The sequence below is a fragment of the Neovison vison genome, chromosome 9, assembly GCF_020171115.1.
Source record: "Neovison vison isolate M4711 chromosome 9, ASM_NN_V1, whole genome shotgun sequence".
NCBI classification, from domain to species: domain Eukaryota; kingdom Metazoa; phylum Chordata; class Mammalia; order Carnivora; family Mustelidae; genus Neogale; species Neogale vison.
In genome coordinates, this window is record NC_058099.1 from 51,636,937 (window position 1) to 51,657,852 (window position 20,916).

At 38.2% G+C, this 20,916-nt stretch overlaps 1 protein-coding gene across 1 annotated transcript in view; it reads left to right on the forward strand.

Annotated features, from left to right (window-relative positions):
* The first annotated feature begins 557 nt into the window (after positions 1-557).
* Positions 558-20,916, forward strand: part of BNC2 (basonuclin 2) — a 427,511-nt gene continuing 407,152 nt past the window's right edge. The window contains exon 1 of the mRNA XM_044265618.1: positions 558-599. Coding sequence (XP_044121553.1) covers positions 597-599 — 3 coding nt within the window. The 5' untranslated portion in view covers positions 558-596. The remainder of the gene's footprint in view (positions 600-20,916) is intronic.

Below are 20,916 nucleotides of genomic sequence, written 5' to 3' on the forward strand. Positions count from 1 at the left end.
GGGGCGCCAAAGTTGTTTTTCCATCCCCACCGCGAGCAGGGGGAACAGTAACGGGGGGGGGGGATATACATCCATCCTCCCTCACGAAACCCCTAGAAATCTGAGGACAAACAACCACAAAACTAACCCACTTCTATTTTGCAAAAGGGTAGCAACATTGTAGTGACGACGATTTTGCAGCGAGGAGAAACTTGCGGGGCTTGCAAATCCCCAGGTCACCTCGGCCGCGGGTCTCTCCCCCGCCCCCCACAGCAGCCCCCACCGGGACAGTCCGTTCCTTTTTCTTTTCTTTTTTGTCCCGAGGAGCCGGGGGGGGGGGGGGACTCTGCAGGCTCCGACTTGGAGAGCGAGGGCGACCCTGGGCGCGTGTGTAAATCAGTCACCTGAGCGCAGAGGGGCCGCGGCGAGGGCGCGCGCGGGCGGGCGGGCGGGGAGAGGCGGAGGCGGCGAGAGCGGCGGCCCGGAGGAAATCGGGAGGGGGAGGGAAAGAAAGGCCGAGACAGAAGGAGCGAGAGGCGGCCGAGGGGCTGGTCCAGGCGCGGCCGCTAAGAGGAGACCAAGAGGCGGGGGCTGCACTTGACAACCAGCATGCCGAGATGGTAAGAAGTTTCCACCCTCCTTTCCTTTTTATTCTAGACTTCGTCAGACGTGAGCCCCGTCCCCGCGCGCCCCCGGGGCCGCCCGGGGGCCGCGTTCTCCTCAAGTCCGGCGGCGTGAGGTGGAGGGGGGCGCTGAGGAGGGCGGGCGGGAGAGGAGAACCCCAGCCCACTCTGGCCCCTGCCGTGCTCCCGAAATTTCCCCTCAACTTGGCCCAAGTTTGCGAGGAGAGCTCGGGGTGGGAGGGGTGTGTGCGTGAGTGTGTGAGTGTTTGTGTGTGTCTGTGTGAGGGGCTCGGGAAGTTCGCCCCCTCTCGCGGCGGGCGAGCAAAGGTGAGCGGCCGGCTAGCGGGAGGCTCCAGGGAGTTGGGACGGGCTGGGGCGGACGGGGTGGAGGGGAGGCGGGGGATGAATGGAGCGCTGGAGGGAGCTTGGGGCGGAGAGGAAAGCGTTTTGGACAACGGTAACTTTCAAAACTTGCCCGCGAGTGAGGGCCGGGCGGCTGGGCGTGGGCGCCTGGGCGCGCTGGTGCGCCGCGCGGCGAGGACCCAGCCGCCGGGTCCCGGCACCTTGGCGTTTCCCCACCCCTCTCCCTCGCGTTCGGGGAGCCCTCCCTTTGTAGATGAGGAACACGTAGGAAGTGCTCCTGGAGGCTTTCTGAAGAATGTGCACAACGTAGGGCAGGAAGAGAAACCCGAGAGAGACGGAGATTTTTGAGGCGCAGTTTTAAAGGAGCCCGTTTGTTATACTTACACAGTGACTGCACGGTGGCATTTGGGGCCCGGGGAGGGGGACAGGATTTAAAAAAAAAAGAAAAAGAAAAAAAAAGTGGATGGAATCCCCCGTGTAGTGAGGCTAAGAAAAGTTCCAAGTGCATGTGGTGGAGGAGATGGGAAGGCGAGATTCGAGCCCAGCTCCTCTCCTCGGAGCGGCTTCTCTGCAGCGAGGCAGCGTGCCGTGAGTTCGCCGGGTGATGAGCGCTCTGTCCGCTTTCGGGGAAGTGATTTGTTAGAAATGGGGGTTGGACCACTCCCTTCCCTTTAGTTTGCTTCCACCCAGAGCTGCTATTGTTACCCCCACTTGGGGATCTGACCTCCCGTTCTGCATGTAGATGGAATATGTAGGAAAAAGGAAGAGAGCGAGCGGTTGGCTGTTCCCCCCCCCTTCCCTTCCCCCTAATGTGACATTTCTTGTTTCAGTGATCAAAGTCACAACTGGAGTGTAGGAGATGCGACTGTCAGATGCAGGCACACGCACACACACACACACACACAAGTAGCATGCGCCCAAGACTGTGGTTACAGTAACGCTGACAGAAATTAAAGTGGTTTTGAAAGCAGCGTGCGATTTATAGTGGTTCCCATTTACCCTAGAGTCAAGCTGTTGTAAAGCTGATGTACGAAAGATATCATAAAATAATCCTGTGTACCTAGGATTAAAGTGGCAGAAAGTGGCCTGCCTTATTATTTTTTATGTACTTCGCGGACAGTTGCAGTGGTTGGAACCTGTGTTTTAAGTGGAGGCGTCAAAACAAAGTATTAAATATTATCTGTTTAGTGCTTGAGTTTTTTTTTTTTTTTCTTCTAGTGGCATCTTACTCAAGAACACTGTAAAAGCCCGTTGTAGGTATTATTTTTCTTCCATTTCCCCCAGCCTGCATTGTGTGTCTGCACATCTATTCCCAAATACTAGTCATTTTGAAAAGTGCCTGAACCCATTTGTTGCCCACTGCTTTGTGTTCTGCAGTTTCAGATGTTAACTGTACACACACGTACGTGTTTTAAGTGGAGGAATTTATTTCTGGCACTATTATTTAGTGTGTCTGATTTGGAGACGTAGTCAGGAGTAGTGAGACCTCATACAAGTTAATAGAACTTCCTTTTTACCCTTCGGACTCACACACCACACACAAAATCCCTTGTGAACCTTTATAGGGTATCTGTGTTTTATGTTATATTTGTAGCTGTTTCATTTAAACTGTTCAGCCTTAATGAAGTTCTTAGTTGTAGCTACTCTTTCTGTTCCAGGAGAGCAGAGTATTTAAAATCCAGATTGCTAATCACTCTACCAAAGTACAAGAGTATCTTCACCTGAGGGAAATATACTGAACCTGAATGTGAACTCTGTTTGAGTATCTTGTGAGAAACATCTGAAACTGTCTTTTCCTCCCCCTTGAGAATATTAAGTTCGGTGGTGTTTGCATGTAAAACTTTGAACAAGAACAAACCTGTGATTTTTAAAAATAAATATTAAGAAAATATTAATAGCAGTTACACATTTCCCAGTACCTAATTTTTTTTTTTTTTCTTCTACCTGAAATGTAAGAGATCTGTCAGGCAGGGATATGTGATTACAAAAAGAAGCAGACAAAGGCAGAGCTGACTCTTGCTATATTAAAATGTAAGTGTTACAGTTTGAATTTTCAAGTGAGAGTTTTTGAGTTCAGTGCTTTACATAACATTTTGTCCTAATCTTGCTTGCTGTCAGGGATGTTTCATGGTTGTGCAATTGCTGCAGTCAAGAATGCCAATTTGCATTCCAGGAGTGTCATTTGATTACTTTTATCTGCACAGCTCCAAGACCGGCCCAGACCTCTCGTTTCATCTTGCCATGTCACGAGTCAATGCTGTGTCGTCTTTTCAAAAATCTGCCTGATTTAGACAAGAAAGAAAAGTACTTTCATGTTACAGCCGCAGTCCCCTGCTAACTTGTCAGCAGCAGGATATGATTCACTTGGGCCCAGAAGAATGGAACAGAGAGGCGGGTTAGGCGGTTCAATAAAGCCCACGGACAGGTAGTGTGTGACATCCCCAGAGAGCCACAGTTAATGAAGAACAGGTCTGCTTAGTTCTCCACACGCTGACCTGGTGCTGTCCCCACAGTTTTCTCATTTGATCTTTCCCAGCAAATTGATCTTTTCTTGTATTTTTTTTGCCTTCCAAGTTAGTCCTTGTGGGACTGAAATTAGCAGAGCAACTTAAGTTGGATAATACAGCTGTTCAGAAAAGAAGAAATTGGACACTGGCTCAAAAAGGGGCGGGGGTTGGGGGTGGAGGGAGCTATTCTTTTTGTTGTTCCTGGGAATATTTCTTATATTAAGGGAGACCAGAATAGGTGATGACTTGAAGTGAGTGGTTCCCTTTATTTTTCATTTAATAGTTAAGGTTCAGCACCATTGTAAATATTCTTTAAGTATGTAAAAGATGGCCCTCGTATGAGTGAGGAATTCAATTTAGTATTTTTTTTTTTTTCAGTGTAGCATTTTTCGTATTCACTTGTTTGAAATCATTTGCCAGTCGACTTATGGGGCTTTTTATGGCTATTGTAAGATAGATTAAATATCAGTGGTATACTTCAACTATATTATTTATAGTCTTCTAAATAACTGCAGTGCTAAAATATCCAATACTGAAACACAGAAAAGATTAAACAATTAAGAAAGTCATTACCAGTGTTGTGTGTAAATACTTGGTATGTGGAAATGTTTTCTACAGTTACCATCAGCATCTTTTGTTTTAGGGAAACTCCACAGATACACTGTTAATAATTTAAAAAAAATTCAAGATTCTGCATTTAAATGTAGCTTTTTAGAACTGAGATTGAATCACACATTTGAATTTCTGGAGATATTCAATTTATGTTGTTACTTGTTTTTTGAGATGAAAATTAATTTTAACTAGCTTGGTAAATCTAAGTTGGGGATGTATGTATAGTCTAAACAGGTTAAAGTTTAACTCTAGAATTTTCTATATAAAGCTTAGTTTGGAAGCAGTTAATAGATTAAGTCAATGTGTATATAAGGAGCAGTCCTTTCTGAATTCCTGTGCAGATGGTCTCATTTACCATCTACATCCTTGCAAGAAACAGTTGAGAACATTTCTTGTGGAAGGGGAGGCAACCTCCTCAAATCTTTTCTGTTGGATGGAAATTACATAGGATCATTGGTTAGTAAACTCCTCTCTGAAGAGCTAGAGGGAGCCTTATGATTTTATTAGATATACTTAAGGTTAAAAAAAAAAAAAACACTGGCAATCAGAATGTTGTAGGAAAGGAGTAGATAATGAATACTGCCTTAATGTTTAGGCTTGGAGGTGCTATTGGATTTTTTTGTTTGTTTGTGTCTTTTTTTTTTTTTTTAAAGCTGTGACAAAAGCAGTTGAACTTTCTGCAAGAAGAGTTAAGGAGTCAGCTAAGATTCTAGGGTACTACCTTTTATGTGATTTGAAGATCAAGCAAAATGCAACCAAATATACTTTAAATCTGATTTGGTTTGCTAAATACTGTTTGTTGTTTTGCCAACTGAAGGAGTTCTGTTAGGAGGCTGCTCTTCAAAGTTCTATTAAAAGTAACTTCCTACCAAATCACTAAGGAGGGGAATACCTTCTTTCAGTTCACTAAGGACAACCTCCTTTCTGTAAATAATGGTTTTGAAGTGGTTCTCCATACAACTGCGTGCCATACTCTAGAGAGGAAACCCCTTTAGAGTAAATGCTTCATTTGTAAGCGTAAAATAGTAAACCATTTATAAAGCAGATATATTATGAATTAATAAGTAAGTTAAATTTAAAGAAATAGAACTTAAGTGGTATTAAATTCAATATTTGTTGTTTAATTTCACAGTTTATCAGTCTTTCCACTAAAATTTGCAATACGTTTACATTAAAGAGTCATTGATCATAATTGCTCTTTAATATTTATACACTAGTTTTTAGTGGCGTTACTTTGGACAAACTTATTTACCATTTAAGTAAATAATATAATCCAGTGAGATAAACTACGCAGATTTGTCTTTTTTTCATCTTTCACACAGTAACTCTCATTATGTTGCTAGCCAATAAAAGTCTTTATTTGTTGCTTATTAGAACCCTCAGTACACTCAAGTGTTCAGCTATAATTTAATTTGGCTGTTCAAAGAGGCTCCCTTGTTTTAAAACATGTTCTCAGTATGCTTTTACCATTTATTAATGAACATATATTCTAACTCATGCACATGTATAGGATGATTTTACAGATAACCATTTTTTAAAGTTATGCCATAGCATAGTTGTAACTTCTTTCTTTAAAAAAAATCGGTACCTAACAGTGTCTTTTTTTTTTTTTTTCTGTATTTTTCCTTGACATTCTAGAACTTTTTTTTCCCTTGGTGATTTAAATAGTTTTGCTATTACAATTTTAAAGTCAGTTCCCCAAATTATACAACCTTCCCTGAAGAGGTAGTGAGAAAGACCCTAAACTAAAAAAATGAATTAAACAATTCAATAATTAAGAATGTTAGTTGAGGACATTTTACTCTTACAGTCACTTGAAATTATAAAAAGTTTCCCTTGTACTTCACACATGCTAGCATGATAAATTCAGCTTCTTTAGAGTAAGCTACTGGGAAGTTTTGCAATGAATGGAAGATGGCTAGAGAGTTCTGGTGATATTTGTAACAAATCATGTTCACTGAAAACTGGAACTTTAAAACTCTAAGAAGAGTATCAGGAATTCTTCCACAAGGAAGGCCGAATGTGGAACTACTAAATGAGTCATTGCATGTATATCTTACCAGTGGGAATCACATCAAACCGGCTCTCTAGATACAGTATTTAATAGTTGTCAAAATGTACAGTATTGTCTTGGAACTTGTGGTTCATGAGTTCATAGTTCCAGCTTTTTTGTGTTTAGTACAAAGATGTAACAACCCACACAAAACATTTTTCTCTTATTATGACCTTACATTTGCCAAAATGCCCCATGCTGAAATTCCTTTTTAGTATCCTTTTTTTTTTTTTTCAGTCCAAAGCCAGACGTGTACCCAGACACAAAAGCCTCTGTGTATAGCAAGCTGTTTTAAATATTGTGACTCGACGATGTGCTGTCCTTTCTCCGCTTGAGCCAAGGATCTCTGCTCAGTGTCTGTGGATTACCAAGCTCCTTCTTTATTGTACCTCTTGTCAACTATTCCTATTCATTTAACCTTTCATTAGTGTCTGTGCAGCTTCACTGTCTAGAAATGCAAGGAAAACCCGAAAGGCCCCACTGTCACAGTTATTAGATTTCTCGGTTACATCCCAGCAACCATAAAGAAGTAAGAGTCGACACTATTGTCGTGCGTGCTGCTGTCCTGGGGTGCAGCTCTTCTGTGCATGTCAAGGACATGTGCCACATGTTGATATGCATCCCAGGGATAAATGCGCAACATGGGGGATAGGCTGATGCTGGAAGTAATGAGCTTTGTAGGAGTTACTGCAAAGACCAACAGTTTGTGAAGGAATTTTGCTTAACAGGCCAAGGAGATAGACACAGTTGAGGGCTGCCAAGATTTGCCTGTGCTGGAGCTTGTCAGTCACATTGTTTTCATCTAAACTTCATTTGAGAGGAAAATTGAATATGTTTGACAGCAATGAAAAGTCTTATTTTCATTTTTTAATCTTTCAGAGGACAAAAGTGGTATTTCTGGTGACTAGTATATTAGGACTAAGTATTTTTTATACTGACTGAATTGTGTGTGCGAATGGATCTATTAGTTTATCTTCTTACATACCTAGAAGAAACATATTTCATAGATGTGTATGTTTTAAAATTTGAATAAAAATAATATAGCATATTACCTTTCCTATGCTACTATTTTCCCCCTTTGATTTCCCTCTAGCCTAGCCTGATATTAGCGCTTGATTCTTTAAAAGTGCATTTGCTTTGTTGCCTTAATGTAAAGGAAAAACAGGTTGAATATCAGGCCATTTTCAAGTCATAATAAAGATAAATAATTGCAGATTTTGCATTGGAAAATATTACATTGACATCTTAGAAGATTCATAGAATTACTTTTTAAGAATTTTCAAAACATTTAAGTAGAAAATAGTATATTATAATACCTCCTCTCTCTTTACCAGTTGTACATTTTTTTTAAAGTAAAGAAAATCTGTTACCAAAGCTGAATAAAACAATTCTGTCTTTCTCATTTAAATAATTTTTGTCACTTTACCAAATTCTTTGGGACTCTCCAGTAGCTTTGCAAATACATGATTACCAAATCCCTGTAAAGTTATTTATTTTTTCACTTGACCCAACCTTTTTTGCCAAGGCTGACTTTTTAATAGCTGTACTTAAAGCTTTCTCTTTTCATGATGTCTTGTGAATGTATTAATTGGCTTAGTTATCCTTGTTTCAGAGAAGAGAGATGAGCTATCCTTCCTTCAGATGGGATGCTTTCTTCCAGGGAAATATGTATTCAATAATTGACAGCTAAGTGCCCAGCCAGGGCATGTTCCAGTTTCTTGCTCATTGGGTGGATATTCCACATATGTTAAATTTAGATGAATGTGTCTTGATCATCTGAGGTGACCTGGTCGCCTTCTCACAGACAAGGCAAGGGTGTATTAACTTTCCCTAATGGTCCTGTTTCTATTCATTATGGTTTGTGTTGGGTGAAGTAGAAGAGGAAAGAGGAACTTCTAAGGCTATAATGTTAGCCGTACCTCCCTGCCTCCAAAAACACACCCTTGGAAATAGGACAGGGCTATATTGTAGTTAAAGAGAAGAATACATGGCAGTAGCTACTTTCTGTAGGAACACTATGCCTGGTCTTCATCCAGTCAGTATCTCAGGATGGGGAGGTAGTTCATCATTATCCACTCCAGAGTGAGAATAGCCCTGGGCCTGGGTTTCAAGGCAGGCCCTATTCTCTTCCACTCAGGTTTGAAGTTTGGTAGTTTCTAAGGTATTTTTGAATTGGAATATTTTATATTTTATGTGCTAGGACTGTATAATCATAGCAGATTACTATTTTTAATAGCTGTATTGAGATGTAGTATACTAAATTCACCTGTTAAAAGTGTCCAATTAATATTTTGTGGATATAGCACCTTTTATTTATCCATTCATCCAGGGATACACCTTTTGGTTCTTATTATGAATAATGCAGCTGTGAACATTTGTGTACAAGTATTTTGTCAAATGTATATCTAGGAGTGGAATTGCTAGGTCATATGGCAACTGTCTTTAACTTTTGAGGAACTGCCCTATCATTTTCACAAAGCAGCTGTTTGCTTTTCCATTTCTACAAACTGAATGTGTGAGTTTTCTAATCTCTTCATATTCTCTCAAATTTGTTACTGTTTTTTAATTTTAACCATCCTGGGGGGTGTGAAGTGGTTTTGAGTTGCATTTCCCTGATGGTTTATGATGTTAAGCATCTTTTCGTGTGCTTATTGGCCAAGTTTGATGTAGTCCCATTTGTCTGTTCTTCTGTTGCCCTTAGCAGTTACCTTTAAAACTCAGATCTCTGTATAACAGAGAAATGTCTCTTAGTTCCTTTATCCATTTTTCACTTGGGTTATTTGTCTTTTCTCATTGTTAAGTTATAAAAGCTTTTTATATATTTATATATTCTGGACAGAAGTTCTTTATTAGATACATAATTTACAGATATTTTTCTCTGGGTTGTCTTTTTTATTTTTTTGATGGAGTCCTTTGAAGCACAGACACTTTAAATTTTGATGAAGTCCAAAGTCCAACTTATTTTTTCTTTGGTCATTTATGTTTTTGGTGTGCCAAGGAACACTATCTAACCTAAGGTCATAAATATTCACCGTTGTTTTCTTCTAAAAATATAACAGTTTGAACTTATACGTTTAGGTCTTTATTTGGGTTAACTTTTGTGTGTGTAATATGGAGTAGGGATCAGCTTCTTTCTTTTGAATGTGGATATCCAGTCATTCCCAGGACCATTTGTTGAAAAGAGAATTCTTAACCCCATTGAATTATTATGGGACATTTGTGGAAAATTATTTGACTGTAGATGTAAGGGCTTATTTCTAGACTCTCCATTTTATTCCATCAATTAATGTGTCTATCCTTTGCAAGTACCACACTGTCAAGATTACTGTAGCTTTATATTAAGTGTGTAACTGACAAATGTAAGTCTTCTTTGTCCTTTATCAAATTATTTCAGTATTCTTGGTTCCTTAGTTTATTAAAAATTTGTGTGGTAAAAAGCACATAACATAAAATTGAACAACTTCAATATTGTTAAGTGTATGGTATAGACAGTATTGTTAACTGCATCTTCTTGTGCAATGCATTTTTGGAACTTTGTCATTTTGCAGAACTGACACTCTATCACTTGATGATCAACTCCCATTTTCCCACTCTTCACAGCTCCTGGCAACCGCCATTTCTCTTTCTAAGAGTTTCACTACTTTAAGGACTTCATATGAAAAATAAATAAATAAGTAAATACATAAATAAATTCTTCATATGAGTAGAATCATACAGTACATGTTTTTCTGTAATGGTCTTTTTTTTTTTTTAAAGATTTTATTTATTTGACAGAGAGAGACACAGTGAGAGAGGGAGCACAAGCAGGGGAGCAGCAGAGAGAGAGGGAGAAGCAGGCCTCCCACCCAGCAGGGAGCCTGATGTGGGGCTCGATCCCAGCACTCTGGGATCATGACGTGAGCCGAAGGCAGACACTTAAAAATGACTGAGCCAGCCAGGCACCCCTGTAATGGTCTTATTTACCATAATGTCCTTGAGGTTCACCCAGTATTCTAGCACATGACAGGATTTTCTTCCTTTTTAAGACTGAATAATATTTCTTGGGCACCTGGGTGGCTCAGGTCATGATCTCGGGGTCCTAGGATGGCACCCTGTGTCAAGCTCACTGCTCAGTAGGGAATCTGCTTCTCTCTCCCTCTGCCTTGCCCCCTGCCTGTGCATGCGTGCTCTCTCTCTCTCAAATCTTTTAAGAAAAAGATTGAATAATATTTCATTGTGTGTATATTTCATTGTGTGTATATACCACATTTTCTTTACCCATTCTTCTGTAGATGGACATTTAGGTTGAGGCCACCTCTTGGCTTTTGTGAACAAACACTGTAGTGAACATGGATGTGTAGTAACTCTGCAACACTGTGCTTTCGGTTCTTTTGGATAGATACCCAGAAATGGGGTTGCTGGATCATATAGTAATTCTATTTTTAATTTTTTGAAGAACCTTCATACTATTTTCCATAGCTGCTGCCCTGTTTTACATTCCTACCAAGAGTGCACAGAAGTTTCAGTTTTTCCACATTTTTGCCAAAACTTGTTATTTTATTTTCCTTTTTTTTAAAAAAAATTTTTTTTTTTTTTTAGTAGTGGCCCTTCTAAATGTGTGAGGTGAAACCTCTTTGTGGTTTTGATTTGTATTCCCCTGGTCATTAGTGTTGTTGAGCATCATTTCATATGCTTCTCGGCCATTTTTATATATATTTCTTAGAGAAATGTCTCTTCAAGTCCTTTGCCTATTTTTAAATCAGATTATTTTGTTGTTGTCATTGAGTTTTAGGAGCTCCTTATATATTCCAGATATTAATCTCTTCTCAGAAATATGGCTTGCAAATATTTTTGTCTATTCAGTATGTTTTTTCACTCAGTTGATTACTTCCTTCACAGTACAGAAGTTTTTTAAGTTTGATGTAGTCCCATTTGTCTGTTCTTCTGTTGCCCTTAGCAGTTACCTTTAAAACTCAGGTTGATCTTATCCCCAGAAGTGTAAAGGCTACACTTTACACAGTAGAGTGTATTTACTGTATGGGTAAAGAACTCTTAGTTTTACTTAGGGGATAAGTAATGTGCCACTTAGCAGCTAAAAGATGATGAATCTTAGTTGTTGGTGTGACACCCTGGTTTGACTTTGATGTTTCTTAATTATCATGGAGTTTTAAAGAATTCTAGGTGTTCCCAATGATAAGGGGGACACTTCATGCCCTGTAGGGTGGCATTAAGCACCTGGAAATAATTGTTTTGGGTTTTATAAATACCTCAAAAGGAAAGGGAAAAAAATTGAGAAAATTTGTCTTTCTAGACATTCTGTTGTAACTAGAAAAACAACCAGCAGTGCTTAAAACTGAAAATTATTGTATGATCTCAGACCCACACTAACTGGTCCAGTTAAGTTAAATAAATACCATGTTCAAATCTGGCATGGCACATTTGGAAACATCAGCTTGTTTTAAAGTTTACCTGGCAAATATTGTAATTAAAATACCTCATAGTTGAATTAGAGAAAACTTGAAAACAAATGAAAGGTAAACTAATTTGGAGGCAGCTATGTTGTATCATTGTTGAATTAAAAAAAACCACTATTCCCTTAAAGTTCTAATTTTCTCTTTATTCCTGCCATTAAAGACCTATATTTATTTCCATCTAAGTAATTGCTTTTCTGGTATTCTAATGGGCTGTTCTTGCTTAACCGCATTGCCTTTTTTTGGCCTTTTGCCAGTTATTTTGGATAAAGTTTCATTATTCATTCAGTATCAACTCAATTAACTGGTTAGCTGATCAAATATATATATGGAGAGTATGTATTTTTTCCCCTTATCACTGCTTTCATATATAAATTGTAAGTAGTGGATTTAAAATTGTATTTCCTATTTTGAGGATTTACTTTCTTCCTTGTGAAAATTTTGTAGAGGATTTAAAATCATTTATAAAGATTGGCATGGTAGAAAATTTTATAGTTACCAGACACTTGATTTTTGGTTATATATACATTTCATTGTATTAAATGACACACTTTTAAAATTTTGAACAAAAAATTAATGCTACTTTTGGAATGACAAAATTGTGTTCTTGCTATCTTATGGTTTAGGGATGTAAGAAGGGTAATTAACTGGAACAATATAGACCTATAAAGAGAGTCACTCAGTTTTCTGTCCTGTGGTATCTAATCTCCCTATAATACCCATTTTACTCTCTAGCGGATTAGGGAAGTTTATTCTGTCAACATGTACGTATGCTAACAGGTATGCTTCTGAAAGTACAATGTGATAGTTGAGATTTTCCTCTTATTCAGAGTGGTGATTGGAAGCACAACATTGTATGTGTTTGAATTGGTTTTTGATAGGTTAACATATTAATTAACTTTAGAGTGCATTAACTCTAAGTGATATTAAAAAAGTAAACATTTTATGAACCTAGAAATTCTGTTAGGCATTGAGTTATATTTTTCATCCTATGAGTATCCCGTATAAAAAGTATTCTCACATAAAGGACTCTGTCTGTCCATTGGTCTTTGCAGCTTCACTATGTCCATGAACCCCAACCAGTCACTGACAAGACATTTTTGTATACAGAGGACAGTGACTGTTAGATCTAATGGAGTGTGTGTGTATGTGTGTGTGAGAGTGATCCATGAGAAACCGACAGTTTGCACTTTCCTTGTTGGGGAGGGAGAATACAGAATAGTATGGTTTATTGAAATTTGGGGGTGACAGTAGATATTGGTTTACTGTTATATTTTCATAATATAGTAATACCTGGTATGTTGTTTTTTGTAGTTTCGAGTATATATGTGGATGGCATAGATGAATATTAAGTGTATTGCTGAATGTTTCACTAATGTCAAATTGTATTTCTGAAATCCACATATGCCAGAGAAATAAATTGTTAACAGCCAACAAGTAAATGTTTGCTTGCTATATGTAAAATAACTGGTTTAGATGTGCAGGAATTGATAAACATTAAAAAAAATCTTTAATGGGGCGCGTGGGTGGCTCAGTGGGTTAAAGCCTCTGACTTCTGCTCAGGTCATGGTCCCAGGGTTCTGGGATCAAGCCCCGCATCTGGCTTTCTGCTCGGCAGGGAGCCTGCTTTCCCCCGCCCTCTCTCTCTCTGTCTGCCTCTCTGCCTACCTGTGATCTCTGTCTGTCAAATAAATAAATAAAATCTTAAAAAAAAAAAAATTCAGGGGTGCCTGGGTGGCTCAGTGGGTTAAGCCGCTGCCTTCAGCTCAGGTCATGATCCCAGGGTCCTGGGATCGAGTCCCACATCGGGCTCTCTGCTCAGCGGGGAGCCTGCTTCCTCCTCTCTCTGCCTGCCTGCCTCTCTGCCTGCTTGTGATCTCTGTCTGTCAAATAAATAAATAAAATCTTTAAAAAAAAAAAAAATTCAGGTTTTTATATTCAAGTTGGCATAGGCATGGGAGTTCTAGTTGTCTTTGTTTTCCAAGGTTGATACAACTTTTAATTACTTTCAAATCTAACACCTTAACAGGCAGTTGCGTTTCTGTGATCTGCATGACACTGGAGTAGGTGCTGTAGGTATTACAGATGAAGGAGAAGCTGTAACCCTAACATGAAGGAGCACAAAGTTCACATGCAGGAGGATGTTCATTATCTTAGCATGACTGTAGTGCAGGGTCTACCTCTGGTCTTTGTACGCTTAGAAATCTAATTTTATCTCTATGCCTTTGCAAGAGATCCGTCCTTCATGGGCTCATTCAGGATGTTCACTGATGGAGGGATGGAGAATAGATACACATATGCATGCAGGCACACACGCTGTGCGAACATGTGTGTATCTGCATACCCAATTAGTTGAAATACTCATATACTCATATTGGAGTGCTTAGCACATTCTTTCCTTCACAGACAAATTTAAGTAGGGAGTGAAATTATAATCCAAACATTGCTAGACAGGCGCTTTAACCAGCTAAGCCACGGAGCCACGTGCTCATTGTTACTTTATGAGTTTGGGATTTGAGCAGAGAATATTAGGGAGGCAAGTGGAGGGTGCGAGGGCCTCTTCTCGCTTCAGGGAAAGCCTTCCCAGTGGCCTGTCTTGATACAGTGCACATTTTGGACTCCTGTCTCCTGGACTGTGTTTGGAACAGCATTGACAAAATTTAGTCCTCTTACTTTTTTTCTTCTTCCTATTCCCCTTCTAATTGACAAATTCTTTTTTCTCTAAATATGTTAATATTCTCAAGCAGATATTAGTCAACTGTCTTGGGAGCTACTTGTTAAGGTGACTTTGCATCTGCTTGGTTTTTATGGATCGAATGCAGATGGCAATGTCATTTCATTCATTTTAAATTTCTTGGGAGATACCTTACATGTAATGTGTTTTGTATATGAGAATGGAGGGAGGCAGTAGGACAAGACAGCAGTTTTCTGGGAGAAAAGAGATATATGTTGTTTTTAAAAAATAGTAAAAAAAAAAAAAAAGCTTTGAAACTAGTTAAATATGTGGCAGAGAAAGTTTTTGTTAACTACCTTGTGGAGAGATATTTAGGTATGAGATTGGCTTTCTATGGATACGTGGAATAAATGGAAATAGAGATGTGTACAGAGATTTAATCTCTGCATCTATTTTCTATGTGATAGAAAAATTTTCAGTTACTTTGGGCTTCTTTTGTACATCATGCAGTTAGGGTCAAGATTAGATTTTAAAGATTCTTAATGTGTCATACTAAATGATGCTCAACATTTTTTTTTTATATTATGGATGCCAAAAGAACCCAAAAGTTAATACTATACCTTTAATTTTGTATTAGGCGATTCCAGCAGCTTCCCAGTTTGTTCCCCACCCCTTTTGTTTTTTACTTTGGACTTTTGTTCCATTTAAAATGCTTCCATATAAATTAGATTACAGCTAAAGAGAAAAATCTGTTAAGGGAAGAGAAGGTAGAAGGCAAGGCACTAAACATCTCCTGGATGCCGGAATGATAGATTTTGGTGGACCAAGGAGTGTCTTTAGCTCTAGTCTGACTTTTATCCTTAAATCCTTATTTTCAGTCTGCAGTCTGTAAGTTTCATAGTAGTCCTGGTATAGTTGTGTAATGCGGGAATGTTCTTATTTAAAACCACAGGACTGGGTGCCTGGGTGGCTCAGTGGGTTAAGCCGCTGCCTTCGGCTCAGGTCATGATCTCAGGGTCCTGGGATCGAGTCCCGCATCGGGCTCTCTGCTCTGCAGGGAGTCTGCTTCCTCCTCTCTCTCTCTCTCTCTCTGCCTGCCTCTCTGCCTACTTGTAATCTCTCTCTGTCAAATAAATAAATAAAATCTTTAAAAAAAAAAAAACCAGAGGACTTAATACATTTCAAATTTTAAATTTGAAAAGGTGTCAGAAGTAAAAATAAAGTGGGGGTGATGATGGAGAGAATAGAAGAATTACACAGGAAATACTGGACTCAGATAAAGGTAGAAAAATACATAAAAAAACAAAGGGCCTGTTAAGATGAGTGGCACGAGACTTGTTTTCATGTGCTTCTCCAATGTTTGTGTTCACCATACTTTTTTTTTTTAAAGATTTAGTCATTTTAGAGAGAGAAAGAATGTAAACAGGGAGGGGCAGATGGAGAGGGAGAGATCAGACTCCTCACCTGAGCAGGGAGCCTGACTGAGGGCTCATCCTACAAACCTGAGATCATGACGTCAGCCAAAAAGTGAGAGTCAGACGCTTAACCCACTGAGCCACCTAGGTGTTCCCACCATTCCCCCCCACCCCATATGTTAGGGTTTCTGCCTCTTGTGTACCTCATCTGCTGGGTGAGGCCTGTTGGAACTGTCTCCCAGTTGCCACCTATTTACTACTTTTGTTGCCATTACCCAGGTCCACAGTGCCATCATCTTTTACCTGAATGGCTCCGGTGTCCTCTGGCTGGTCAAGTGCTTCCACTCTTGCCTCTTGCTCACTACACTCAGACTACTCTTGACAGAGAAACTGCTTCCTGTCTCAGAACCTCCCAGTGACTTCTCATCACACCTGCAGTGCAATCCAAACTCTGTTGTGACTGAACAGCGTATGTAAGATGAGAGGGAAACCTACCTGACATTCCAACACACTTTGCTATCACTGTTCATTCTGCTCCCATCATACTGACCTAGCTTTTTACTGAACATGCCGCATTTTGTACCTGTACCTCAGGCCTTTGCACATGTTTTCCTGTCAGCTGGGAATGCCCTTCTTCCACATTTTTGCATGGCTTCCTTCCTCATTTCATTTAGGTCTCTCAAATGTCACTCCTTCAATGAGAACTTTCTGACAGTTTTCTTACCCCTGCTGTGTCTCCACATTGTATGTTTCTCTGACCTTTTGCCCTGCTTTGTTTGTTGATAGCATTTATCACCATTTGAAAATATATATATATTTGTTTATACATAGTTTATTATTATTTCTCCCTTCCCGCTGCGATAAAAAGCTCCATAAGAACAGGGACCTTTGCTTGCCTTGTTAATTTCTGAATTTCCCCTACCTGTAGCAGTTCCTGTTGTGGGAAACATTCACCAGATATTTTTTATACATTTATTCACTCAAACATATTCTTTATCAATTTTCATCAGGTCTTAGTTATTCTCTGGAGGGTTATTTATGGCATCTGCTCTTGCAGTTTTCTAAACTGCTTATTGGAGTGGTAGTTTCTATGGTAGATGTAAACACACCCAACAGTTTTGCAAAAATTGTCCTATAAGATACAGGGAAACATATTAAAAATTTGATTTATCTCATTCTTTTTTGTGTGTGTTTTACAGTGTGCATGATGTCTTAATTTAGTAGATATGTAAGGGATATATTGCAAAATCAAAAAAAATACAGACTTTGACTTGAGCCTAATCTGGACAAGCACGGTTAACTTTGTTTAAAGAAAATTGTAACTCTATAGTCAGGCTATTTCATAGATTTTGTGTTTTTGAATATTAATAGGGTGGCGATACCACTGGTGAGAATGTGTAAAGTTGTTCTCATTATTCAGAAAGTCACTCAGGTCTAATGTTGAGAGTGAGACATTATATATGAATTTCAACATACATGTGTGTATGAATATATATTCCCTAATATTACAACCTCTGATGGAGTTTTTAACTCTCTTAAGTTAAAGTGTACTTGTGTTAGGGCCCTTTGTACCTATACTAACTATTATGTGGAGGTATATGAGCTGTTTTTTCCCCCCTAATCTTGGGTAATTTAGGCTTTTTAATGAACCTGTACCTGGATACTTTGGTTTCCTCTGATTTCAGTTTTTTTAAACATCTTTATTGAGATACAGTTTACACACCATACAATTTACTCCTGTGAGTAAGCTTTACACTTCCATTTTGTAATTATATGCAATTTTGAAGTCACTGGGAAATAAATGATATGCTCAGACTTTTGAAGGAAGTCTAGTTAGGTGTTCATTTTAATACCTTCTTAAATGAAGTTTTATAACATTTGAAGCACTTGCTAATAAAATATTTGAAAGGATTCATAAACTTGAGTAAAGTACTGAAGTAATTAATATACTAGTAAACTAAGGAAATGTGAAAACCATAAATAAATGGATACAAGTAAATATTATTCTTTATGAAATGGTCACCTTAGTATATCCTATTTTGATGGTGCCTTAGTTTAAATTTTTTTAGAGCTATCTATTTGACATTGGCTTTGGACAGCCTGTGTCTTAATTCTTCTAAATATCTTTAGTACTGGCAAATTTTTTGTGAAGTAAGTTTTGATTTTCTGAATCATCCAAACAAAAGTTAAGCCAGATGAACATAGTGGGTGGATAAATCCAGGTGATTCCATTTTGGGTAAGAAAAAAAAGCACAATTGATTTTTCTTATGTAGCTTATAAATTGGCCCTGGAAGTAGTTACAAATGAAAAATTCCGGAACTGTTTTGAACAGTAGTAGTGTTATTGGAAAAGTGCAGTGTCCTGAGGTGACAATAGAAACATATTGATTTTTTTCCCCCCTACCAGTAGTGGACCTTCTTTAAATCCATAGAAACTCATTTGGCTATAAGAATTGATGTGAGACTTTATGCATATATAGAGTAATGCATACATACATACATGCTTATAAACATCTTTCCACTGGCAAAATTTTGTTAATATTTTGTACTCTGTAAAGTAATTCTGCTTTGTATGGCAGATACCTAATACATTCTACTTCAGAGTAAATTCTGTGGAATTTCAGCAAAATTATTTTAAGCTCTGGCCTGAGAAGGCCTCTGAAAGCAAGGGATACCAAGAAAATTTTGACTAAGATATGAGACTACATGAATGTTTCATGATATTAAACAAATTTATATAGAGTTCTTTGGCTACAAATTAGAGTGATTGTTACACAGCTTGTATACTTGGTGCAGCAAATCTGTGTGTTTCAGGTATAAGTAAATGCTAGGGACATTAGAAAGCTAATGAAGTGCAGATTTGTGCACATAAACTTTTAAGGCAGTCTTATTCATATCTATATGACACGAGTCAAGGGGAAAGTAGCTGCTCAAGGGGAATAGGATTTTATTTCATTTTTTCATTTTTAAAGATTTGGTTTTGAATTCCTGTAAGTTGTGGTTTAAGGTGATACCAGTATCTTTATGATGACTCCTGGTTATCAATTAAGAAAAGTATTTGTTAATGCCTTCTTGGAAATATCTGTGTTGAATTCCTTTTCAGTTCCTTTTCTACCCTCCTCATCAGAAAATGCTAATTTTGCATGGAATCTGTAGATCTCAGCAAAATCTTTTCGTTAAAAATAATACAAGCAATTTTTGGAAAATTCAGTCTATCTTGTGTAGTTGTACCCTATCTAGGAAGTTTATAGCTATTTTCCCAGGAATAATAGTTCAAGAAATAAAAAGGAATGGAATAAATTCAACCCCAAAATATTAATTCTAGATATTTTTCTTCATTCCTTCAGGGTTCTCTGAGACTATGGAACTTTCTGATTTGAAGGAAATTTAACACTGATTTTTGTGTTGGAAATAAACGTTAGGGTCAACTTTTCCTGTGTTAACCGTAATCTGCTGGGTGTTTCCTTTTAAACAAATCCAAAAGTCTTGTCCATAACTAGCACGTTAGGCTTCTTACAGAGTGCTGTGAGGGTAGAGAGGTCCTGTAGGAGCCCCTGTTATATGGTAGAAGGCTATGCATTCAAAGCCTAAGAGTGTCATTTACACTGTCTTTGGAGGGACCAGTGTGCTGTCTTCATGGACCATTTGGCCCATGAGATGGGATTTGTCATAATTGATTGTCATGTATTATAAACCCTGTGGGAGTATAAGGTCTAGCTGCTTTACCTTGGATGGTTTCTGAATGTTTTTATCTTGTTCCAGGGTAGATTATTACACTTGAGAATGCACTTAATTACAAGCTTTATGTTTTCCAGCACCCTAAACAGTACCTCCTCTTCACTCTACCTGACGTCATTGATGGTATTTCATGTGCAGTTTGAGGACAGTGTATGACTTGGAAGATGGATGCTCTTCAACTTAAAGTCTACCACCATTTTTCATTGTCTTCTCTTCACCTTGATGTTTTAGACCTTTCTATTTAAAACCTGTGTTTTGCGGTTAATTTTCTCAGGAAAAGAAGTTTATACATGATAACATACTAAAGAAAAAAGGCACCACTTAACTGATATTGGGTATTTCTCAGAATACTGTAAGAAATTGAATTTTGTTGTGTTTTTACAAGTTACTGCATTATAAGTTTTATTTTTTTTAAACGATATATTTATTTATTTGAGAGAGAGAGAGAGCATGCATGCAAGCATGGGGAAGGGCAGAGGGAGAATCTCAAGCAGACTCCCCACTGAGCGCAGAGCACTTCTGAGCCAAAATCAAGAGTCAGATGCTTAATCCAGTGAGCCACCCAGGCGCCACAGGCTTTATTTAATAAAGTCCTTAAATCCATGCCTACACTGAGATCTTTCCTTAGAAAATGATACTTTAGAATATTTCTTGTTACAGTCCTTTCTGATTAAACATGGTAGGATCTTAAGGAATTTCAATTTTTTATGTATATTTATAATCTTTCCAGTTTCCTGAATTTGCCCCTCATCCGAGCTTAATCACACTTTATTGTGATTAACTGTTGATATGTCTACCACACATTTTACTCTGTAGGTTATCAGGTATATTATTTTGATCTTTTCATTTTTCTGTGTTTATCAAGGAATAAATAATCCTAAGAAGATGTTGGATTTACTCAGTTGTTTCATGTTTTAGTTTTTTCCAGTGTGATTGAGGAATAATTGATATACATCACTGTGTAAGTTTAAGGTGTACAGTCTGATGGTTTGATTTACATATATTGTGGTTTGGTTACCACAGTAGGGTTAGTTAACATTCAGCATCTCCTATAGATAAAATAAAAAGAAAAAAATTTCTCCTGTGATGAGAACTCCCCTGTGAGGAAAACCCTCATAACAGTGTTTTAATTTTTAAAGCTTTGTTTAGAGATTATGGTTTTGGGGTATCTTGGTGGTATATCTCAGACAAACTTTTGATTGTCAAATTACATTGCCTTGTATATTCTGTTTTTAGAATTTAGTTTTATCTCTGATTGAGATACCCCTGACTAGAATGATCACATTTTTTAAATGTTGGTCAACATGCAGCCTTTTCTTTTGGAAGGTGATTCTTTTTTACCAATGAACTTTTAAAAGTCATCTTCCTTAATTTATAATGTAGGCACAATGAAAGCCTCAGGAACATTTTTTTTCCCCCTTGAAAAATCTTTAAAGAGATGTTTAAACAAATCAAAATATGCTATAACTTAAAAGAAATAATTTGATGTGGCAAGATTTAAA